Source organism: Epinephelus lanceolatus, chromosome 8 (genome assembly GCF_041903045.1).
Source record: "Epinephelus lanceolatus isolate andai-2023 chromosome 8, ASM4190304v1, whole genome shotgun sequence".
NCBI lineage: Eukaryota > Metazoa > Chordata > Actinopteri > Perciformes > Serranidae > Epinephelus > Epinephelus lanceolatus.
Window position 1 is genome coordinate 10,497,649 of NC_135741.1, and position 23,965 is coordinate 10,521,613.

The 23,965-nt window shown below is 41.0% G+C and overlaps 1 protein-coding gene across 1 annotated transcript; it reads left to right on the forward strand.

Moving 5' to 3' along the window:
• Positions 1–431: 431 nt before the first annotated feature.
• Positions 432–18,122, forward strand: ankrd52a (ankyrin repeat domain 52a). The gene is made up of 28 exons (XM_033629589.2): positions 432–652; positions 1,240–1,323; positions 1,460–1,538; positions 1,735–1,805; positions 2,022–2,222; positions 2,305–2,392; positions 2,660–2,802; positions 2,994–3,206; positions 4,894–4,972; positions 5,585–5,699; positions 5,900–5,982; positions 6,092–6,209; positions 6,321–6,389; positions 6,503–6,643; positions 8,856–8,918; positions 9,100–9,211; positions 9,911–9,982; positions 10,091–10,292; positions 10,407–10,494; positions 10,632–10,749; positions 11,136–11,355; positions 11,456–11,543; positions 11,659–11,742; positions 12,897–13,042; positions 13,189–13,271; positions 13,409–13,491; positions 13,760–13,851; positions 16,511–18,122. Exons 1-28 carry the CDS (start codon positions 626–628, stop codon positions 16,780–16,782), a joined length of 3,234 nt encoding a protein of 1,077 aa, XP_033485480.2. The 5' UTR covers positions 432–625; the 3' UTR covers positions 16,783–18,122.
• Positions 18,123–23,965: the final 5,843 nt, after the last annotated feature.

Genomic DNA, 23,965 nt, shown 5'->3' on the forward strand with positions numbered 1-23,965 from the left:
AGTCTTTATTTTTTGTTTTTTGTTATTTATTTACAATTACTTTCACGGTTCAAGGTAAACAGGTGGGGTGTTAGGATAAAGTTGAGTTTTGTTTTTCTGCTCTACCACACCACAAAGAGAGTGGGGAGATGGAAAAAACTGGAACATTTACTTTGGTTTTGATATTTGAACAATACTGGTTCCCAATATAAATAAAATAAAATAAAATAAAAAAATAAGAATAATAAGATTCCAAATCAGTCCAAAATCTCCTGGAAATTTCACATTAAAAAAAAATTGTTTTGGTGTCTCTCTAATCCTAGAAGTTTCACTTGACCTCACAGTTAGTGCTATCCCTGATGCCACCTCTGTTAAAATGCTTTACCGTTTCCTACCACACGATGGCGCCATTTCACCCGCGCAGGGTCGAAAACAGACCGCCACGCCTGTAGGCGGACCAGCACCATCGTAGCCTGCATCGTCAGACCAGACATTGGATACAGACAACAACAGTGACAGATCAAGACCGCATTTCTGTTTGCAACCAGCTATGGGTGTAGTCTGAAAAGTGGATACAGTAGCGCACCGCAATATACCTCGAAGTTTTATCCTCATGAAGGAGCTCCGTCCTGGCTGAGTTTGGGAGATGGGAGTACTCAACATTGCAGACCAGGTACCCTGAAAGAAAGCGCTCCGTGTTCGAGCTGTGGCGCAGTCTATTTGCTGGAAGTGCCCTGCTCTTGTGCGCAGCATACTACGTCTTATCCGCGGGGCGAGTTGTTTCATATTTAGCTAATTGGTGGTGCATGTTTGTCGGTAGCGGGATCATAACGGTGTATTTCCCTGTGGTTAGCGGTGCTCGGTGTGTCTGTGTTAACATATATGGTGTTGGTGCTCTAGTCTAGGCCCTGGTCTGGGTCGGGGCCAGCTCTGGAGCAGAACTAGCTACCAAGAGCCTTTTGGCTAGCTGACGTAAGAAGGGAGACAAGGGCCTGTAGGCCTCAGCCAGGGCTCTGTGTATTTGCTGGGGTGAAACAAGACTCGCACTCGGCTATTTAACGCTACAGTAAACACACTAAATACAACATTGAACACCACGATAGCATATTTTACTATTTCACTGAATACTTATTTGCTTTTACCAAAATGTGAGCTGCTCAGATAAATCTTAGTGTGATGGAAAAACACCAATCGTTGCACCGGATCAGCGTTCACGTAATTGCATGCAACGTAACTTAGCAGGTATTTTCTGTGTTGCAGCCTCCTCTGGTCCAGGCCATCTTCAATCGTAATGCTGAAGAAGTTCAACTATTATTGCACAAAAAGGAGGATGTCAATGCACTGGTATGTGTGATGCACTCTCAGTTTCATTGCAAACAGGTTCATGTCATAAAGGACTCGGGCCCTGCAAAATATAAGCGTTAAACCTGAGGGCTATACGTCATATCTACTGTAATTGATTATATGTTTATCCCAAAAGGACCAAGAGCGCCGTACGCCACTTCATGCTGCTGCCTGTGTGGGTGACGTCCATATAATGGACCTCCTCATTGAATCAGGTGAGAGAGCTGTTTGCATCACTGATACATGGCTGTGTGTTACGAACATGGGGTCCTGTGTGTTGGTTAAATGTGGTGCATACTTTTCCCTTTGTCCTCACCCTAACAAATATCTCCATTATTGTTAGATCACTGTGCTTTTTTCTTCTTTTCACCTTAATCACCCCTAAAATGTTTTTCTTTGTGTGACTACCAGGTGCCACTGTAAATGCTAAAGACCATGTATGGTTGACCCCGTTGCACAGGGCGGCTGCTTCCAGGAACGAAGTAAGCAATAAACTCATATCCCTTTGCCATTTCGAGGAGTCTCATTATCTCTCAGTCAGATGACTTCATCCTCTAATTCCATTATGTATTCACCCACAGCGATTACAGAACTCATTAGGATTTATGCACCAAAATATTGTGCTGACTGAAGGAAACGCAGCAAACTGCAGATATGATATATGCTTTAAGCTCTTGTGATTGCCTCCCTCTCCCCAGAGGGCAGTGGGTCTGCTGCTGAGGCGTGGAGCAGAGGCAAATGCACGAGACAAGTTCTGGCAGACACCACTGCATGTGGCTGCTGCCAACCGTGCCACACGCTGCGCAGAGGCCCTGCTGACCCAGCTGAGCAACCTGAACATGGCAGATCGCACCGGCCGAACTGCCCTGCACCACGCAGCTCAGAGTGGGTTCCAGGAGGTGAGTTATTGGCTTCTGTTTTAGAGATGTTCTTAAATAAAGAGGAGTGTTTTTTCTGTGATTTAATATATCTGTCTTTCAGATGGTGAAGCTGCTGCTGAACAAAGGGGCCAACCTGAGTGCCATCGATAAGAAGGAAAGACAGCCTATCCATTGTGCTGCTTACTTGGGTGAGCAAGTTTCACTTTCTTGCCAGGGCGGCACAGCACACATTTTCATTGTCTTCATAGCAGTAAATGCTCCTATTGTTCATGACTAGTTTGACTCTGATGAAGAGCAAAAACATTGCCAAGTCCTTACGTCATTATCTGGTGGTAAAAGACACCGCAGTCACTGAATGAACCAATTGTTGTCTGTTTGTGGTCATTACTAATTTGACTCATGAATTCATGTTAGAGATAATACGAAAAATGTTTTTTGTTGTGTGTCTCCTGTAGGGCATTCAGAGGTTGTGAAGTTGCTAGTGTCCCGCAGTGCAGACAAGAGCTGCAAGGATAAGCGGGGCTACACACCTCTCCATGCTGCTGCTGCAAGTGGTCACATCGAAATTGTAAAGTACCTACTGAGGATGGGGACAGAGGTGAGTGATTAACCTTTGTTATATATTGATTTTTAAATTTGCCAAATTATACTGCCTTACTATGTGTTTCATTAAATGTCTTTTATGATCCGCTGTATTCTGACACTTATTTTAAGGTGTCCATGAATCCCTCCGCTCAGGCTCTTGTAGGCTCGGTCTGATGTTGTGTCACGTTTGTGTTTCACTGTCAGATTGATGAGCCCAATGGCTTTGGAAACACTGCGCTCCATGTGGCTTGCTACATGGGTCAGGAGGCTGTGGCCACCGAGCTGGTGAACCATGGAGCTAATGTTAACCAGCCCAACAAGTGCGGCTACACCCCTCTGCACCTGGCTGCCGTCTCCACCAACGGTGCCCTCTGTCTGGAGTTGCTGGTCAACAACGGGGCAGATGTCAACCAGCAGGTATGAAATGCACTGAACAGTCTAAAATGGAAATGACTGTACAGTTGACTCTGCTTATTGTACCATAGTTGTTTGGTATTAGTAATTATGTTATCAGGTGATAAAGTGTTAAAGGAAATTTTTGTTGCCCTGAAAGTACAGATGTGTTTAGGCATGTCATGATACCAGAAATTAAGTAGTCGATACCAACGCCAGTGAAAATCCCCGATTCTCCACATCCAATTCGATACCCTGGTAAATAACAAATACAGAGCTATAAATTCTATGTATTTTAACATACACTCCTTCATTATAAAACATTTATATTAAATTAAATATAAATTTTGTTATTAATTCTTGATAGGCCTCAAATGCAAAGTACTAGTCTATGTACCTTCAGAGATTTTGTGGGCAAGGAAACATGTCAATTTATAGCCTACAGTATATTAAAATATTTCTCCTTTCTCTTGTTGTCGTTGAGCACTTGTTCGCGTAAGATGTGATAGTTGTCTGTTTGTTCCTCCACGCTTCTGTGATTGGACGGCTGTTTAAAAAGTGACAGTGACGAGTGCAGCATTTACCCAGAGTTAAACATTTTTCAACTCGAGGAGACCAGAAAAAAAATACCTAGCACGTTGCGACCGCCTCGTCACACTGCTAGCGTTTGTAGTGTAGTTTAAATACACAGCGCTCCCATGGCAAAGAATCACCAAAATAGGGAAAACGAGTTGACGACAAGTTGAGGTGGAGGTGTCACTGCAGCTGCACTTGTCACCATCTTCTACAGTTGTTGTTCTGTGCTCGTGGGTGTTCTTATTCTTTGGCATTTAACACAAGACTAGACCTGTCAGGAAGAATTGAGTCCCTGGTATCTACGATACTGGAGTAAAACGAGTAACGTCACATTCTCAGAATTTTGGTATGAACTTGGAACTGAAGTATCGATTCTTATGACTGTGCAATATAGTTAATCTTGTTAGGCCATTACTAAAGATGAATTTCATGTAGACATAGTGTACCTTTTATTAAACTAGATTTCAAATTAGAGACACAAAGAAAAGTGTGTGTGTGTGTGTGTGTTTGGATTGTTGCTGTAGTCCAAAGTAATTAAATTAATATATGGGGGTGGATGTGGAGAATAAATGAAGATAATACACATTATATTTCTGCCTATAGAAACTGTTTTTCTGTGAATGTGTAGGGGTGGGGAATTTATCTTGCAGATGCATATGGCTGCCAGAAATGACATCATTGCCTTAGTATGTGTGAAAAGGGAGTGCATGAGAAATCTAAGGATTCATATGTTATTGGTCAGTCTTTCTTTTCTAGCTTACATGACCTTGAAAATGAAGCTGTTGCCCAATTTCAATTCATTTTACAGGAAAACCTAACATTGGTCAGAATATAAGAATCAGTGTGAGACCTGTCACTTCCAAATTTTTAAAAATGTTAAGTAATGGCAGATAATTAGAGGTGAAACTACATGTTAGCTGCCTCTGCCTTCAGAAACACTGCATTGAACATGTAAAAACGTGCATATTTTAGCCTTAATTGTTGGAGTTAGAGATGCTCAGTTGTCAAATCAGCCATGTTCCATTGGTTGTAGCAGCTTTCTGAAGCTTGCTGTGAACATTTTACTAATTAGTGAAATGTAATGATCTCTCAGCGACACTCCAAGATGAAATGATGAAATGATTCTGTTTTTCAGAGCAAAGAAGGGAAGAGCCCCCTGCACATGGCAGCCATTCATGGACGCTTCACACGCTCTCAGATCCTCATCCAAAATGGTAACTGTGACCGTGCTGTCTGACTGATCTGTGAGAAAATGTTGGTCCTGGCTTTTCTCTCCTGCAGGGTTCAGAGTACTTTCTGTTCTGTGTACAAGCACGAGAATACCTGCACCAAACATTTTGTACTGCACCATTTTGTGTAGGCTGTTTTTTCCTTCTTCCTCAGCACTTACGCCACAGCTGCAGCTGGATCAGACAAAGATTAAAGTCATGTACAGTTAAACTACTTAAAATTTTCTATGGTCTAGGACGAATTTTGAGCAACTCTCACGCTTAATTTATATATGATGTGTAATAATTGCTGTACCACAGTGATCAGTGCTGCTGCTGCTGTTCACTTGTCTGTCTCTGCGCTGTCAGCGTCCTCTTTTTCACACCACGTCATTATCAGTTTTTGATTTGTTTAATCAGCACCCTTACAAAATGGACGTGTGGCGTGAGAGTGTTTGAAAAGAGTCAAGGGCTTGATAGTTGGCAGCTTTACCAATAAACTGCGACATGTAGAGCTGAGAATTTCGTAAACCGCTCAAATTTTACTGTGCAAGTTGGCGTGGCATTTCAAACCCTGCTCCTTCTAATGGGTCTTTTATTCTCTCTGCTTTCCATCAGGTGGGGAAATTGATTGTGTGGATAAGTATGGCAATACTCCTCTCCACGTTGCTGCTAAGTACGGCCATGAACTGCTGATCAGCACTCTGATGACCAACGGAGCAGACACGGCCAGGTATCGGAAATGCTTTTAGTGGTATAACTGATACGTATAGCTGTGCCACGAGGTTGTAAAAACGCGGTGAAGCACAGCCATTAATACAAAGAAGCATTAATGTATATGTATCGTGCTATAAAACAGTTGGGTTTAAATGGGGTTACATTATTACCATTGACTATTTCATTGCTAAGATGTTCTCTCTTTGTTTCTTCCAGACGTGGGATCCATGGAATGTTCCCCTTGCACTTAGCTGTGTTGTACGGGTTTTCAGACTGTTGTCGCAAGTTACTCTCCTCAGGTTCGTCTTCCGTTAAAGTGTGCATGTTGATTAACCTTCTATCTCTATGTTTATATCAATACACTTGGACATAGCTGTGACCGGCACCTGTTTGTTCATTACCCCACAGGTCAGCTGTATAGTATAGTTTCATCCATGAGTAAGGAGCATGTACTTTCGGCTGGGTTTGACATAAACACCCCTGACAACTTTGGGAGGACCTGTCTACACGCTGCTGCCTCTGGAGGGTAAGATGCAGAATCTGTTTTGTCACTGGAGTCAAGAGATGACCCAAAATGTTCTCATATCACATGTCATCTTTAACTTTATTTCTCTCCCATGATCATCTTTCTTTACAGAAATGTTGAATGTCTGAACTTGCTCCTAAGTAGCGGTACCGACTTGAATAAGAGGGACATAATGGGAAGGTGAGTTTTCCCTAATCTGTGTTTTTCAGTTTGCTAACATTATTTGAAGTGCTAAGTCAATCATGTAACTATTCTGAGTGACTGTACTCTCTCCACTTGCATCCTCTCTACAGGACACCGTTGCACTATGCGGCTGCTAATGGGAGGTACCAGTGCACTGTGACCCTGGTGAGCGCTGGCGCTGAGGTCAACGAGCCTGACCAGACGGGCTGTACTCCCCTGCACTACTCTGCCGCCTCCCAAGCCTTCAGCAGGTTTGAAAACTTGTTTGTCTCCTTCTGTGTTCGCACTGAAACACCAGAAGCAACACAAGCGACCAAATTCTGTTCGAGTCTGGCAGGAAATCAACTCTTGTTCCAGAACACTGATTGACTGATGAAACTGTCGAACTGGCAGGTGGATTATGAAATTTAAACAGTTGGTGAACAAAAAGTATTTTGTTTGTTGACCTTATCTTTCTCAGCTTTTTGTGTTTTCTCTCATTACTCATACTTATTCAGTTCAAGCTGTTTGCTGAATATTTGGTTTCATAGTCTGATAGCGTTCACTTTTGAGCAACAGGGATGTCACGAGAACCAGTAATTTAGTACCAGGTCGATGCCAAAATAATGAAAACGTGACGGCACTCGTTTTTCTCCAGTGCCTTTGGTACTGGAGGATGCAATCAGGGTGTCTGCAGGCCTTTTAAAAGGCTTAAAATGTCTTAAATTCAATTAAGTATTAGATCATCAGAGTCATTGCAGTGGTCTTAAACTTGAATTTGAAACGTCTTAATTGAATCGAATGTTTATATCTAATTTAATTTATCAATTTATTAATTTCTTGGTGTCAAATGAGTCAAGCTCTTCTGCATGAAAGTCCATATTTCTGATGTTACAAACATTTAAACCTACCTCTAAACTTAATACTTTACTTTATACTTGTACTCACGTGTTGGCAAAACGTAGATTAACCTTATTCATGTCAGTAACCATATTCCTTAGGGATGCGCAATAATATCGGCACGTAATTGGTATTAGCCAATATTGGCTTTAAAATGAACAATCAGAATCGGCCAACATGCTTTTTCTGATTTTGAACAATGAATGAATATTACAGATATTGAAAAGTGTTGTATTCCATGTCTCCATCTGCTGGTGGGCCGTCACAATAAGATAATGCCTGCATAGTAAGATGTTAATTCCCCTACAGATAAGACTCGATGATCAATAAGAATTAGGTAGAGAAGAAAGTGGGAATATCAGTATTGGTCATCAGTCAAATGAGTTGTTACATTTATCATATATCGGATATCAGCAAAAAATCCAATATCTTGCATCCCTGATATTCCTACATAAAACCTACCTCTGCATGGGACTACTCATTACTTACTACCCTTAAACTAACCTGCAATGCTTGAATGAGAAAAAGATGATTTGTCTATAAATCGGTCTTAAATTTAGTCAAAATGATCTTGAAAAGCTGTTGAAAAGCATTAAATTTAAGTATCAGATACCTGTAGACACCCTGTATGCAATTCCTCTGGACATGACAGGGCAGTATATGCAATTGCAAGTGCTCTAGTCTGATGTCAAATGCCAAAGCTCTGCCTCGACTAATCAAAAAGAAAAGCCAATGTATCTTATTCAATTCTTTGCAATGGGATCGCAGCATAATATTTACACTATGCTACAAACATCAGCAGAGTGAGCATCTTTTCTGCATTGAATACTTTTTTTTATGGTGGCTGAGAGTTGAAAAATGTTCCGCTTTGAGTAAAATGCTGCACTCGTCACTGTCGCTTTTTAACAAGCCATCCAATCACAGTGGAGTAGGGTGAGACAAATAGCCTACCTTAAGGCCAATCTTCACGTCCTACATGTACAAGTGCTGAACAACAACAACAACGACAACAACATGTCAATATTAGGGCTGCCCTCTGAAAGTCTGAAGTACGAATCATCAGTTGCAAACTCCTCAGTCGACCGTGGTTGCTTCAAGTTGAGCAATTTTTTTTGTTTTGTTTTGTCTTTTTTGTTTTGTTGTGGGGTTTTTCCGGTCCAGATTTTGCTGCAGAGTGAGCGCTCCTCACTGACACACTGCTCTGTGGTACAGGCAGATGCAGACATTTTCTTCTGCCTTCTGTGTAGAAGTGGTGAATTTACAGCTCACGGATACTTAATATGCAACAGTCTAAGGCTTTTGTTTGATATCTAGTGTCAGCAAAAAAATGTTGTTGCACATCTCTGATCCGTCGTGAGTGCAGTTAACTTGTTATGTCACTGTCACTGAATGAGAAACTGATATTGGTGTCAGCTACTAAATGTCTGGTATTGTGACACACCTGCTGAGCAACAACAAGCTTTCTTACATGGCAGTGTGACTATCTGAACAACACACTAAGGAATATGTGGCTTTGCAGTGATGTGTATGTTGCACAGTCCTCAAGAACGTTTATTAAATAAAAGTATTTCTGGTTCTTTTCAGAGTTGATCGTCATTTTTCTGGGAACCATCAGAATGATGAGGATGAGGCGAAGGAGTCGTACTTGTGAGTTGTTGTTTCCTTATCTTTACTCTCGTGCATCAGACCCATGACTAATGTGATGAAGGCTTTAAATTCAATAACCTGACACTAAGTGTGTTAACAGAAAACATTTGTGCCTAAAGGCCCCTGAATTAAATCTCTTCTTTATCCTCTCTCTACACTTTGTGTCGTCTTTTAACAACAGCTGCTTGGAGCATCTTTTGGACAATGGTGCTGATCCATCAATGGTCAACTCAAAGGGTTACAGTGCTGTTCACTATGCAGCTTACCATGGCAACAAACAGAACCTGGAGCTGGTGAGTTGTTCTTTTTTTCTGAAATCTGAAATCACAGCAATACTTAACTTGGCACATGCATTAATCAGTTGTGTCACACAATGCATGCACTCACGCACATGTTACACTCAAGGGCCCAGTTGTTCAGACGTAATCGGATGAGATTTTAGCTATTGGAGTGGATCAAGTGTAGAAAATGGGTTGAAATCAGATTAGATCTTGTACTCCAGTTTTGGTTTTAATCTGAGTCAGACCTGTAGTATGTGTTATTCAAAAACTTGTCGGGGTGTGCAATATGGCCCTAAAATAATATTGAAACATTTCAGGGTAATTTTGCAATGATGTTCTTGATTTAAAATAACAAAATTATGAAAAATAAATGTGTTATTAATTTCAAGAACACATTTGCAGCAGAGGTTTTATAAGTTTTATATGTCAGCATAAACAAAACCTTTTGCCTTCAAGCTCCCGTCTATGGTAGACGTAAGACCTTCTCAGATCACCAGTTTTATTTATTCTGTGCTCTAGCTGACTGAAATATGTTTCCAGAAGTGTTGTTTAGCCAACAGGATTAGTTAATAGGATCATTTTTGCAGGCTGTGCATGATGAAAAGGGTTCAGAAATAGCTTTTGAATAATATTAATATGTTTAGCATGATGTGCTTTACTGTTTTCCAGTGAGAAATTGAATTAAATCCAGTGTTTCGTTTGATTTTTCAGCTCCTGGAGATGTCCTTTAATGCACTAGGAGACATAGAGAGCAGTATTCCAGTCAGTCCACTGCATCTTGCTGTAAGCGTCTCACATTTAACCAACTCTCTGGGTTGAGACACCGATTATAATCAGTCTCTTAATGTTGATTCCATACAAAGTTCTGACCGCTCCCCTCTGCTCTCTCAGGCTGATAAGGGCCACTGGCAGGCGCTGCGTGTGCTGACGGAGACCGCAGCCTATGTGGACATGCAGGACGCTGCAGGGCGTTCTGTGCTCTACTTGGCTGCCCAGAAAGGCTACGCCCGCTGTGTGGAGGTGCTGTTGGCTCAGGGGGCTTCCTGTCTCCTCAATGACAACCGCCTCATGTGGACTCCAATTCATGTTGCAGGTAAGATTTCATTGCATAGCATCGTTTCTGATTGAAGAGTGTCAGTTAATGTTACAGAGAATAAACATGTATTTTAATTTTTTATTTTCTCACCTGTATGTTGTTTCCAACCAGCTTCCAATGGTCACTCAGACTGCCTGCGCATGATGATTGATTATGGGGAGGAGGGGGATCTCACCAACGTTGCAGACAAATTTGGCCAGTGAGTTGTTTTCTTTGAAAAAGCATCACTTCAGTTTGCACATTCAGCCTTCAAAACCAGTTTAATGCTGAAAGCTACTTTGACCAGTGAGCACACAGTTCAAAACACATATTAACTGTCACTTCTGTCCCTTTCAGGACCCCTTTGATGCTAGCTGTTCTGGGAGGTCACACTGACTGTGTCCACTTCCTGTTAGAGAAGGGTGCCTTGCCAGATGCAAAGGACAAGAGGGGCAGCACAGCTTTGCACAGAGGGGTAGGTCAAAAACTCAGTGGCCACATACTGTAGCAGAGCATCAGCAGCACCACAAAAAATTAAAAAAATAAATAAGACTAATTGGTGGTTTAAGTCTTAAAGCAAAAAGGTCAACATTGAAGATACAGCTGACATTTCCCTGTCAGCAAGAGAGTAAAATATTAATCGTCAGTCACGGTTTAAAAAAAAATCTAATGAAATATGTATCGAATAACATTCCTAATCTAAGAATATGAAATCCCTGCCCAGGAAAGTAGCCTCCATCTAATTCATGCTGCTGTGATCCAGAACTAGAATACATAACGGAAGAAGAAGTTATAATTTTAATGTCTCTCAGTCTAAGTTGTTTTTATCATCAGTGGATTTTTTTTTCATCATTTGTTCAGGCGGTGTTGGGCCATGATGACTGTGTGACAGCCCTGCTGGAGCACAAAGCTTCTGCACTGTGTCGGGACATCCAGGGTAGGACACCGCTGCACTACGCTGCATCCAGAGGCCACACGGAGATCCTGGCCAGTCTGGTGCAGGCCGCCATGGCAACAGACCCACAAGATAAACTGCTGGACAACAAACAATACACCCCATTACACTGGGCTGCTTACAAAGGTTTGCTCAGTTTGATTGACTGGAAACTGCTAATCCCTGGTTGTTGTAATTAGTGACTGTAACATCTGCTGCCTGTAATGCTGACTGCGTTTGTTCTCAGGGCATGAAGACTGTTTGGAGGTTTTACTTGAATTCAAAACATTTATCCATGAAGAGGGAAACCCTTTCACCCCCCTGCACTGTGCTCTGTGAGTGGGAATATGCTCCTGTCTTGTCTCTTGCTGTGTAACACTAATTAGTCAAAAATAAGCAGCACAACTTGTAGGTTTTATCAGTTTATTAATTCCATCGTCATGTTTGTAGGATGAATGGCCACAGCGGTGCTGCAGAGAGGCTGCTGGAGTCAGCTGGGGTCCACATGATTAACACCAGAGATGCCAAAGGAAGGTGAGACTGCAGAACAAAACACTGAACTTGTTCACTTCGGTACAACTGTGATTCAGACAGAAATTAGATCCTAAAGATGCAACCCTGTTAAGATGATATCACAGGTATTTCTCATTATTATAGAGGTCGTGGTGACACCTACACCTCCTCCTGCTTCTGTTTTATCAAGTAATCGGTAGTGAAGACCTACTGATTTGTACTTAAAGCCTGTCACAGCCCCTAAAGCTGCAGCTCTGGTCACACAGTAATTGCAGTTTTCTCCTAAAATTATACAGCCCTGGCTGGCCGAAAAAAAAAAAATGTTAATGCCAAAAATGACGCCATATATCCATTTCAGTCCTTCCCCCATATTCATTCTGCAGCTGAGCAAGTTTCTGTGGTTAGTTCACGTCTTGAAATAACAGCAGGACAGTCGAGTGTCTGTAATCTAAACTGCTTAAATCAGTTTAACAGGTGACGTGAGGATGATGTTGTCAGTAGGCTGCTGGTTAGAAAGAGGCTCTGTAGTGAACGACACGCCAATGGGTGTTTTAGCCGAACCAGACCGGAGAATATTTGGTTATAAGAGGTCAGTGATGCTGTTTTAGTGATGCTGTTTTACTGTCACTGTTCTCCGTGATAATGAAAACTCAGCTGCTAAGATTTGCTCCTGGTGTCCTTCCCACTGTTTTGGATAAAGGAAATAGCAGGACTAACGGGAACCAGCTTTTAAAGTGACGTGTTTTAATTTGAAATTAAGACTGTGGGTTGCCCGATAGCTCATCAGGTAGAGCTCATACCATTAAGAGTCAGTCCTTACAGCTGCAGCCGAGGTTTGAGTCTGGCCTGGACCCTTTCCTGCATGGGATACCCTCTTTTTTACCTCCCTTTTCTAAAAATCTTGACTAAAAAAAAAAGTAAGTAAAGTGCGGTGGACTAAAATCACGCCAAAGAGAAGAGTGGTTTCTGTGGATTCAAAAAACAAGCAAATACTGATAAATATTTGTTAAAGTCGGCTAACTGTTTTGTATTAAAAGAAACTTTAAAGTGTTAAATCTGAGAATGGAATTTGGTGTGGCAGTAGGTGGTAGAATGAGCGCATAGTTGTGGTAGCACTCCCAGCCAATCTAGAGGAAACACTGAGTTGTTTGGACTGTCTCCGTCTGTGCCTGTAGGACCCCACTGCATGCTGCTGCATTTGCCGAGGATGTTGCGGGACTTCAGCTGGTGCTTCGCCATGGAACAGAGATCAACGCAGTGGACAACAGTGGACGCTCTGCTCTGATGGTGGCTGCTGACAAGGGACACAGTGGCACCGTGGGTAAGTCTTTAACCTCTTGTTTGTTTTCTTAAGAAAACCTAGCTGTTTGTCGCACTCCAGGCATGAACAGGTCTGTTGATGGTAATTGTCAGATCAGGACACGTGTAGTCGCAGGAAATAAGGAATTGTGTCTTGCTGTCGTCCAGCTATCCTCCTTCACCGGGCCAAGGCTGACCTGACACTGCTGGATGAGAACAAGAACACTGCCCTGCACCTGGCCTGCAGCAAGGTACACAGAGAGCTCCACTGTGGTGTGCTGAGCAATAACACCTGAGTGTAACACTGGTACATTTTTCTGAGTACAAAGCCACTCTGATAAACAGAAACCCACACATTGTTTGACTTGTCTTTTGTTTTCTCCCTCAGGCTCATGAGATGTGTGCCCTGCTGATTCTGGGGGAGATCCACAGTCCCACACTTATAAATGCCACCAACAGCGCTCTGCAAATGTGAGAAGCTACTGACATATTTATATCAATAAAACTGGGCAAAGAACACATTTCTACAAAAGCACTGTTAGGACAATAGCCTGTAAACACTGTGTAGGCCATGTTTGTCCTGCTGGCATTTGAATCATTCCTCTGTTTTACATCTGGCCATCACTCTGAGGCTGGAGCGTTTTGGGTATTCTTCACATGTTCTAATGTTAAATTGCAAACTAGTTGATGAATAGTAGATCTGCCAGCTGTCTCTCACACTCTCCCCGTTCTCCACCAGGCCCCTCCATCTTGCAGCACGTAATGGCCTGGCTACGGTGGTGCAGGCACTGCTGAGTAGAGGAGCCACTGTGCTGGCTGTGGATGAGGAAGGTGAGGCCTTTTTTATGCTTTGTTATCCCTCGAGTCTGATTACAGATAAAATGCTGTGTCACATTGTAGTGATAAAGAGTTTGGATTTTTTAATCAGTCTTGCAACATTTATAATGTTGTAGCTCTTTTGCAATAAGTTATGTGTGCTTTTCTTCCGACTGTGTCCCACAACACACCACAGTTTTAGATTACACCCTGGGGGGCTGCTAACAAGCTGTAAACACGACACTGAGATACTGTCACCTTTTTATAAGGTGTCTGAAATCAGAGACTTATTAACACCAGGGGTGCCCATTAACAGTTCATTATTTGAGCTGTCACTCGTGATTACCCCGAGTCAACTCACATTTTCAGTCAGATCACTGCACCTTGTAGACTGAGGAAGGCAGGACCAGCAGCACGGCAGGCTGTTAACTTGTTGTTGAGTCTTGTCTAAAAATTATCTAACACCAAAAATAAGTGAAGGAAGTCAAGATGGTTAAAAGAAATAGAGGGCAACTCGTGTCTGTTGGTTGATCGAAAGCTCTCAGCTCCCGCGCTGACTGTCTGCGAAAACCACCTCCAAACCAGACACTCTTACAGGCTCCTCTATTGCCATTCAGAGTGATCGAGTGCTCTGCTGTCAGCAGCCCGACTGGAGAGACACTCTGTGGTGTGCTATAATTTTATTGTTACATAAAACTAAAACATCACAGATGATGAACAAAGGCATTCAGACCTGGGTTTCACATGTGAAACAAGAGACTACAGGGTGTCTGCAGGTCCTTAAAAGTTGGAAATATCTTAAATTCAGTTTTATAAATATTACACCTAAAAGTTATTAAAGAAGTATTTCATTGCCAGAAAGATGGTCTTTTCTTGAAAATGGGCTGCCTTGCAGTAGAATGATGCAAGTACTTTTTAAAGTAGTGGGACATGACCAGAGAAACCAGAAAAAGTGTTATGGCATTTTCTTTTGCTTAGGAGGTAGAAAACCTGCAACCAACAGAATATATTGTGCTGCACCGGACCAATAAATGCTCCTGGTGATGGATGATGTAATGCTAGCTCATACGTTTGACACAGAAAACAATATGGCACTTGACTGGTTGCAAACAATCTCATTATAAAGTTAAAGAGTAAGTTAAAAAATGCATTACTGAAAACATTTCAGGCAAGAAGGCAACGCGGTAACAGAATCTTGATTTATATTTGATCAGCATTGGCTCGCTCTACAGTTTGATTGGCGTATAAGAAGGAGAGATCCGCTTCTGTACTCTCGGTGTCTGCAGTAGCGGCGGGCATTTAAAAATGAAGAAGTATAATTTGTAGTTCGAACAGCAGCCTTAGAGCCAGGGAAAATCCGCCTTGTGTCACCTGGTGTATTTGAGCTGAGAGATGAGCAGGGAGATGTGGGTGCTGGTTTACCATAGTTCACTTACACATACTATCCACAATGTTATGATACAAAGCAGGTTGAAAATCTGCAAAATATCCCTTTAAATAGTCTTAAATTGTGAGGTGTTAATTGTCATGTTTCAACTAACTTATTATCCATCTCTTTATATCATTTTGTCAAAATGAGTCAAGTTCTTCGCCATGAAAGTCCACGTTTCTGATTTTACAATCTTTAAATCATTCACTGAACCTAATGCTGTATTTTTACTTCATACTTGCACTTACCTGTTTGCAAAATGTAGATTCAACTAACTCACTCTAATAAAAATATTTCTACATAAAACCTACCTCTACCCAGGACTACATGTATACTACCAGAGTTCATGCTACATTTTTTTTCTTTAAAAGCTAAAATGGCCATTAATATTCCAAAACTCCAGCCCTATAGGACAGCTATCCGATGTATAACTTGGAAATAAGAGAAGTAAAAGCCTAAATGAAGAAGTGGTCTATTTAACAGTAACTAATCAGAGAAGATGATTGGCAGAGGCAAAGGAGGAAAAAAAGCTTGTTACAAGAGTCACCAAGCGTCGCCGTTAAGTCCTCAGTGATAGCATGCTGGGAATCAGCTAGCGCTCTATTCGCCATCTGGCTCGCCATGATGAAGCGTATCTCCAATTTGATCTATGAGGAGGCCAACAATGTGCTTAAGTTTGTCCTGGAGTACGTGGTCCCTGGTGCTGTCACCTACACCAAGCATGCTCACTGCCATGGATGTGCTTATGCTCTGAAGATGCAGGGACGCACTCTGTACAGCTTCGGTGGATAAATAGATCAGTCTGTTATTAAAATCCTAAAATCTGGTCTGCATAATATAAGTTTATATTTAAGTTGTCTTGACAACATACCATCTTATAGCTCACACTATATTAGGCTATTAAATATACTATAAATTAATTTATTTATTCTGCATATTTCCCAGCGTACATTTTGACTGTTGTATTTGTCGTCTGCTGAATAGGCCGACATATACCGACGAACACAAACCCTGTATAGTACTTACTTCTTTGTACTTGCAGTGCTTAACTTAAAAAAAAAAGTCAAAAATTCAGTCTAAAGATTGTTGAAAATGGTCTAGTTATGGTCTTAAAAAAACATTGAATTTAAGTGTCTGATACCCGTAGACACCCTGAACTAATGTAGGTTGATGTAGGAGTTTACTGACAAACTTCCTGACAAGTTGTACGTGTGCACTCATGTGACTTTTTTGTCTGTCATTCAGGCCACACTCCAGCGCTGGCCTGTGCTCCTAATAAGGATGTGGCAGACTGCCTGGCTCTGATCCTCTCTACCATGAAGCCTTTCCCCCAGCGGGACCCTTCCTCCTGCTCCTGCTCCTCCCCCACCGTCTCCCCCTCCCCAGGTCTCAACTTGCTGAAGCACTGCGGCATCACCGCCACCTGCGCCCCCCTGCCCAGCAACGGCCTCCACAACGGCTACGTCAAAGACCGTCACGGTGCACCGGTTGGCCTGGACGGGTGTCTGTCTGAGTGAGGTCACGCGCCCCCCTCAGCCAGCTGCTATCACCATCATCACCACCAGGGGGGGACTCCCTTTAACATGGCCCAGAGGACCAGGAGAGCACCCACCCACATGTCTGTTCTCTGTGTATGTATGTGTTTGTGTGTCTGTGTGTGCGTGAGTGTTTGGTCTTCTCTTGAGGTGCAGTCAAACCTAATATGCAATTAGATCCCATTCCTCCATCTCCTAGTAGTGCTTAATACGTAGAGGCGGATTGCTCTACAAGGTCACTGGGATGAAGTGTGGCATCCAAAACAGACACTAGCAATCTGGCCATCTCGAAATCATTTAACCCTTTAAAACCATGTCGACATAATTATATAACCGACATCTAAGAGCATGGAAATCTCTGTATCTTTCTCGTCATATCACTCAATATAAAAGTCATATCATGTTTAATCAGTTGTGGTGACCTTGTAGAGGAACGTACAGCCTTCCCAAAAGAATGATCAAAGAGTTTCTTTGTTTGTTTTTTTGATTATTTTTTCTCTTTATTTTTTTGTTTTTGTTTTTAATTGTCCGTTAGCCTAGATTTTTATGAAGGAACCACACAAGGGAAAAATCTAAATTTTTTTTGCTTAAGAGTGCAATGCTTGTGTACTACAGTACAATCTGAAATTTGGAAAAGGGTCACAAAGATGTTAATTCCATAGTGTACTTTAAATGTACAGCCGAGAATCGTTTGGCATTTTACGATAATTTGGTGATGCTGCTGAATACATTAGCATGTCTCCTTCCAAAGGAGAGCCATGTTCGGGTCGGCATTGTTAACATCGATTTGTTCTTAATGCTGACTTCATGTTTTAAAGATGCTAAATAAGTGTTTGTTAAGCTAGAATGTTTCTAAGCATATAACTTATGACCAAAGTTGATCAACACTATTATGGCTATAAATTATTTATTTGAGATGAACTGTACTGTATAGAGAAAGACAATAGATCTTGATATACCTCGTCAACTCGTTTAGCAGCTGCTTCATCTTCACCCAGGGTCCGTAGGCCTAATGTTCTCTTTTTGTAGGACTGGAGAACTACTGTAGGATAGTGACTGACTGAGGCCTTGTTTATTTCTAGATGAAGGCTTTACTAGTAATATCTGCCAACAACACCTCATCAAAGCATCATATATCTGAGCACATAAATGAACAAGCCATTTCAATTTATTTCCCATCTCTTTAACAGTGTTTTTTGGAACAGATTTCAGAATTCGAATGGCCTAATTATCGAAAGAGAGCAATCAAGTTTTGGTTTTTAGGCACTCATGACGTGTTTTTTTTTCTTTTGTTGTTGTTCTTTGTGTTACTGAAGTTGAACCGGCCATCAGCTTTGAACGAGCTCACTAAAGGAGTGTTTCTCTGAGCTGGTGAACTAGTCTTAAACATCTAATAGCTTCAACTTCTCGGTGGTCAACTCAGATCAATTTGAACAGATAAGAGTATTGTCTGCTATTTTTTATTGGGCAGTTTTCAAGCAATATTTTCTTTTGGCCTTTTTTTTTGTTTATTGAATAGACAATCACTGTCACAAGGGCTTTTGTTTCCCTGGAATGTGTTTGATTTTTTTTTTTTCCTTTATTTTTTCGTTTTTATTATTTCATGAAAAATTTACCTAAAGACTAAACGAATGGCTCTGTGTGTGCCGGGCATTTTACTGTCAGTGTCAACACAAATGCACTGGATCGCCTTTATGGCATCTCATGAAATGCCTTTTGACCCATGCCTTCCGTAACACATCATTTCAGTTGGATTGCGTAATGGCAGAGTACGATGAGCCCTGAGACTGATTATCTTTCCACCCGTTTGATCGCAACAGCATTGAACCACAGTTGCACCCATAGTATCTAGTGGGAGAAAAGAAAAAATCTGCCCGGTGTATCTTTATATGTCCCGGCATTATCAATGACCAGGGAGTTGGTATCCCTTATAGAGGCAAATAGGGCTAAGAGGAAAAGGAGAGGGATCTTTGCTTAGGCCAATACCTGTTGTTTAGATTTCAGGAATAGCAGAAATCCAAATATGTGCTTTTTTTGGTGTTCATTTTTTTGTCTCCTCATCCCATTTCTGGTACTAAAGATGATTGTATCGGACCACTAGAGCTGTTTGTGACTTTTAGATGTTATATCTATGCTATTTTGTTGTTTATTTTTTTAGACCATCTGCTGGTGGTTAAATTACACTGAGTCAGATTGTTTTCATTGGTGTGATAACTTCATATCCACTGGTAATGAAGTGGCACAATTGCACACATTAGTTGACTGGATGAGAGATGAGGACCTAGACTAGGCGATGTTGTTAAATATCCCCTGCGGAGAAAAAAAAGTCTTTTCACGTTGTCGCATTTTCCTAAAGTCCATTTCAGAGCGGTGACTTCTCCGAGTCAGTGCTGTAGATTCGTAGTTTCGATTGACCTCCATAACTGACTGAAATGAAATGGAACTAATTGGTGATCCCCAGCCTTTGTTCTCCTGATCAATTTATAATTTTCACAAGAACACTTGTATTAGTATTAACATTAGGGTTAGGTACATAACTTTTTTTTGTAATCTCAGGATCTGTGCTGAAGCAGCAGGCAGAATTTATTAATCCAATCAGATCTCAGCAGGATGATTATGTCTACATTTTTTCTGATGGGATGTTCCATGATTTAATTCCTTTTTAACCCTAATCCCACAGCACTTAATTAGATAGTCAAGCACGCACTTTAGTACATTCAGGTTCTAAGTGTGCAAAATGGAGCAGATGTAATGTATGTACTTATGTTTACATGCATGTGTGTTGCTGCTGAATACAGGAAGGTAGGGTTGCAAAAGGCAAGCGAAGGCTGCAACAAAATTGTACTCTAACAATGCATTATTTAAAAAAAAAAAGAAAAAAAAAGACGAAGTGTCTCCAGGACAGTGTCCACTGCCCACTGACTTTTTTTGTGTGTTATCTATTTCTGGGCATCGGGCCCATAAAAGTGACAAGGTTACATTACCCAGCCTACTGTTAATAATACAGAGCCTAAGTCACTTAAAGTCAGTCCAGTGATTCAACAGACACCTCAGGCAGGCTTCTCAAAATACTCTACATACACTCTCTGCCATCTGTAGGTGCTGTCAGACCGGTCTGTTCGGGCAGGGATTTTTTTTTCTCTTGTGATGTCCTTATCTGACCAGTAAACGGAGCCATTGCCCCTGCGACTATACAAGTTGTAACTGAATCCTTTTGTTGTATCACAGTATTCTTATACATGCTTTTTTTATTTGTGTGTACCAGTGATAACTTGAGTGATTGTGCATGGAGCTAGATCACAATTTTGATATAGTGACGATTTAAGCAAGCGGAGCATATATACAATATATCTGGTGTCAGAAACGGAAAGCAATGAAAGGTCCAATTGTAGCAATAGAGAGTGTGTGTAATAGTGTGCAGCACAAATATTGCACTGCCATCCATTTAGGCCAATTCAGTAAATCATAGCATAAATGCCAATGGAAGATTTAAATGCGGGTTAGATGTTATAATCTTTGGTCACAAATAAGGCCTGTTTGCCAAAATGTGTCGGGAGGGGAAACCTCTTAGAAAAGCAGCAATGGATTTATGCATATGTTCAAGCAGTTTACAGTCTGACCATCAAATCTGAGCCATGAATTTTCTGACTGAAATGAATGTAGGGTCAGTTTAGAGCAGGACAATTTGCTTTCTCCCGACTTTAAACTGTTGCTCTTCATTTGTCTTGCGTAGATATGATTATACAGGTAGCATGTAATAACCTAATTCTCTACATATTATACAGTATGTGTAGTAGTCTTCCTGCATTGAGGGTCTGGATAGTTTTTTTTTGGCATTATTGTTGGAGTATATTCCTCCTGTTGTTGAATAATATCACTCTTCTTTCTCTATACATATATATTTGTGTGGAGTGTAGCCTACAAGGTAAACAGAGGACAAGAGTTCAGATGAATTTAACATTCACGTTCATCCATTCCATTGAGATTGCCTTACAGTACAGTAAAACAAGAGGGACAAAAAGGTCTACAGTAGATATGATCACACATACTCGTAAAATAGCCTATATTTGACAAAAAATGCACCTAAGCTACACCCATTTAGTGCCATAGAAACCTTTATTTGCCTTTAGACATAAATCATACTTACTTGGTCAGTAACTTATTCAGAAGTAGGCAGGATTATTACAGTTTTGTGTTTGGAGCTGCATGTCTTTTCACCAATTATACTAGTCAAAGAAAAACTATATAAATATTTGCATGGGATATTAGTGCTTAAATGCAAGTATTCTGTTGAAATTTGGTGTTGGTAGAAGTCTATTGTATAATTGGACATTTTTGAAGAACCTAGTTAGTCCCTTTGGTATTGGCAAAGCAATCCCTTGGTTGTGTGTTTGTTTAACAAGACGGTTTATAATGTGTGTGTGTGTGGAAAAAAATAACATTTTTGATGTCCAAAAAAAAGCATGGTATATACAGTATAGAATTGATTTGCCTCAATGGATGTCTCGGTTCTTACTTGAAGTAAATGGCAAATTTCAATTCAACTCTCTGATCCACTGTTGAGCCTTTTGCCTTAAAAGCTGAAAAAAGGAAATGATACCTGGCAGTACCTGATAAGTTGCATCGCCTGTAGAGTTATGCTACTTGGTTGGATTGCTAAAAAAAAAGAAAAGATTCTTGGCTAATTTTGGTCTTACAGACATCGCTGGGTGTCGAGAAGCACACAAATCAATTGAGGTAGCACATAGCTCAAGGTTGCCATGGTGCAGAGATTGTCGTGAGAGGTTAGGATATCGCCATATTTGCCACTGTGAATGAATGAATGAATTCAGAATTCACTCGTAAACAATCAACTTTGGCTTCTCCGTCATCCAGAGCCAAATGACACTGGGGATAAAAGTGGTGTACCTCAAAAAAAAGGAAAAAAAAAGTCAGACGGAAAGGAAAATCCTTATGAAAAATGCTTGTACAGCTATGCTAACAAAGAGTTAAAATCTTGTGGTCCATCTTGTCGTGGGTAGTGTAATTCTGCTTAAACCAGCCTAAATCAGAGATGTATCTACGCGGAAGTGTTAGATTAGTGTCGGCTGATGTCTCATGTTTCCTACCTTACAGAGGGGCAGCCAACTGCACCTTGTACTTTTTATTGGACCTGCAGTTTTACCTCATCAGTGATCTTTATGTGTGATGACGCTGACATTTATCCTCTGTGATTTCTCCTTGTTTCTCCTGATGCCAGTCATGTAGATTTCTCTCTTATAGTGTGTGTGTGAGTGACTTTTCAAAATATGCATGTCGAACCTAAACATGCACAAACATGCCCTTTTTTTAAAAACAGAAAAGCATAGTTAACCCTATTTAACGTGTTTCTCTTCATTACAACTAAGATGTTATCTGGTGCAAGTCATTTAGGGTGAAGGGTGCAGTCTAATTCAAGGTGGGAAATGAAGGTAGCTATAAAACTTTACCTCTGTAAGTCAAAACAATACAATTTGACTGTATGACTAATGCTAGTTTGACCGCCTTCCCTGCCTGAACACTTGGTTATTAATTTCCCCCCCACCACCAATAGGACCTGTGTAATATCAAGCACAGTGGTGGCATGGTGCCTTTTATTCATTACTACCGAAAGGTACGGTCTTCCATTTGTATTTCCCAGAAGCCTTATAATGGGAAAAAGAAATTACACTGAAAGTACACGACTACAGTAGATCGGCTCTTATTCCCTCTGAGCGTGATTATTTCAGCCCTACGTGATCTGAGAAAAAAAAGCCTAAATAACTCCTTCTGTATTAGTCTGGATTTCATGACGCATTTCCAGTGACTGAGTGCTCCCTTTTGGGTGGCAGAATAAATTGCACATTACTGATGCGATTTAGGGCACATCAAACACTGAACGGATGGGGATCAATAGTACGAAAGCACAAATCCAAAGAAGGCACCTCGGGGCTCAGTTGGCTCTCGCAACACCAAGGAGTGAAGGAGCCTGTAGACCAAATTTAGGCAAAGAGGAAAAACATCCACCTCCTCTGAGTGCAGAGAACATGAGGTTTGATTGTCAGTAACACATTAACTGTAGAAAGACCATCGTCTGGAGTTTCAGAGCTTCGTTCTGATTGTTCTTCTCAACTCTTTGGTATTCATCGACGATTAGTAAACTTCACAAGCCAAATTGTGAAACGATGCGGTACCTGCGTTTCAAGATCAAGTTTAGGCTGTTTGTTGTGACTGTGTTGCAAATTGATTGTAGAGACTGCTTTGTGTTATTTAGGGTAGACTGACTACAAGTAGGGTTGCAGTAGTAGCTGTGTGCAGTGTTAATAACAGTGTGATCATACTATAGAAGTGACGTAACATTTGTTGTCTTACCACGACATTAAGGCATGAATCATCTTCTCTCAAGCTGACCTCGTTTGAAATAGACAAAAGATAAAAAGTGCAATAACCTTTTGTTTATCATTGCTTCCTTTGTTGGAAAAAAAAAAAACTATTTAATATGCCCTTTTTTGTTAACACCAAAAGTCACTCATCTGTAGCAAATGAAGGATTTCAAGTCGTCCTTTTGTTTGTGTTCAGAGAGGTGGCGTTTGATAGTGTGAGTGTTTGATATTCCATTCTTAAAACTGTGATCAATATCCGACTTCAAAAGCTGCCTGCTCAGAACGGACTGTGCACAAGTTGACTGATAGATTTGAGTAGGTGCGGTTGTTTTGTTTTTTTTCATCCTTAAGGATGGACTTTGATGGTATTGTAGTTTGGACTTCTGGTTTATAGCCGGTAGACATATTCATTTGCATGTGTAGATGTGTATATGCATCCTCTTCCTCCTTGAATGAAATGTTTTCTCAAAAATATTTAGACCTGCTGTCAGTGACGTATGCGGATGAAAGGAAATATGAAATGCCTTATATTTGTTTTTAATGTTAAGCATTAAGGGTTCTTACGTGTCCCTCCCTTTTCAGCGTGTAGCCTAAAGCGTGTACAGTTAAGAAACTCATGAGATTTATATCTACTGTATAGCCTATGTGTTTTCAGAATTTGTTACTTGGAGGTCCTGTGATTGTGGTTTTAGAGAAACATTCCCCTTTGAAAGTGCCGTTTGTTTTCACCAGCAGAGGATGTGTCTTCGGGGGGGGGGAAAAATGTAATTACACAAAGGAAAACA

Excerpts from the sequence above, each read along its gene's own strand:
- ankrd52a (XM_033629589.2), top strand. The coding sequence starts at position 626 with ATGGGAGTACTCAACATTGCAGACCAG. Across the intron at positions 9,212-9,910 it reads ACAAACAGAACCTGGAGCTG|CTCCTGGAGATGTCCTTTAA; the intron begins GTGAGTTGTTCT and ends TTGATTTTTCAG. Across the intron at positions 10,750-11,135 it reads GCACAGCTTTGCACAGAGGG|GCGGTGTTGGGCCATGATGA; the intron begins GTAGGTCAAAAA and ends TCATTTGTTCAG.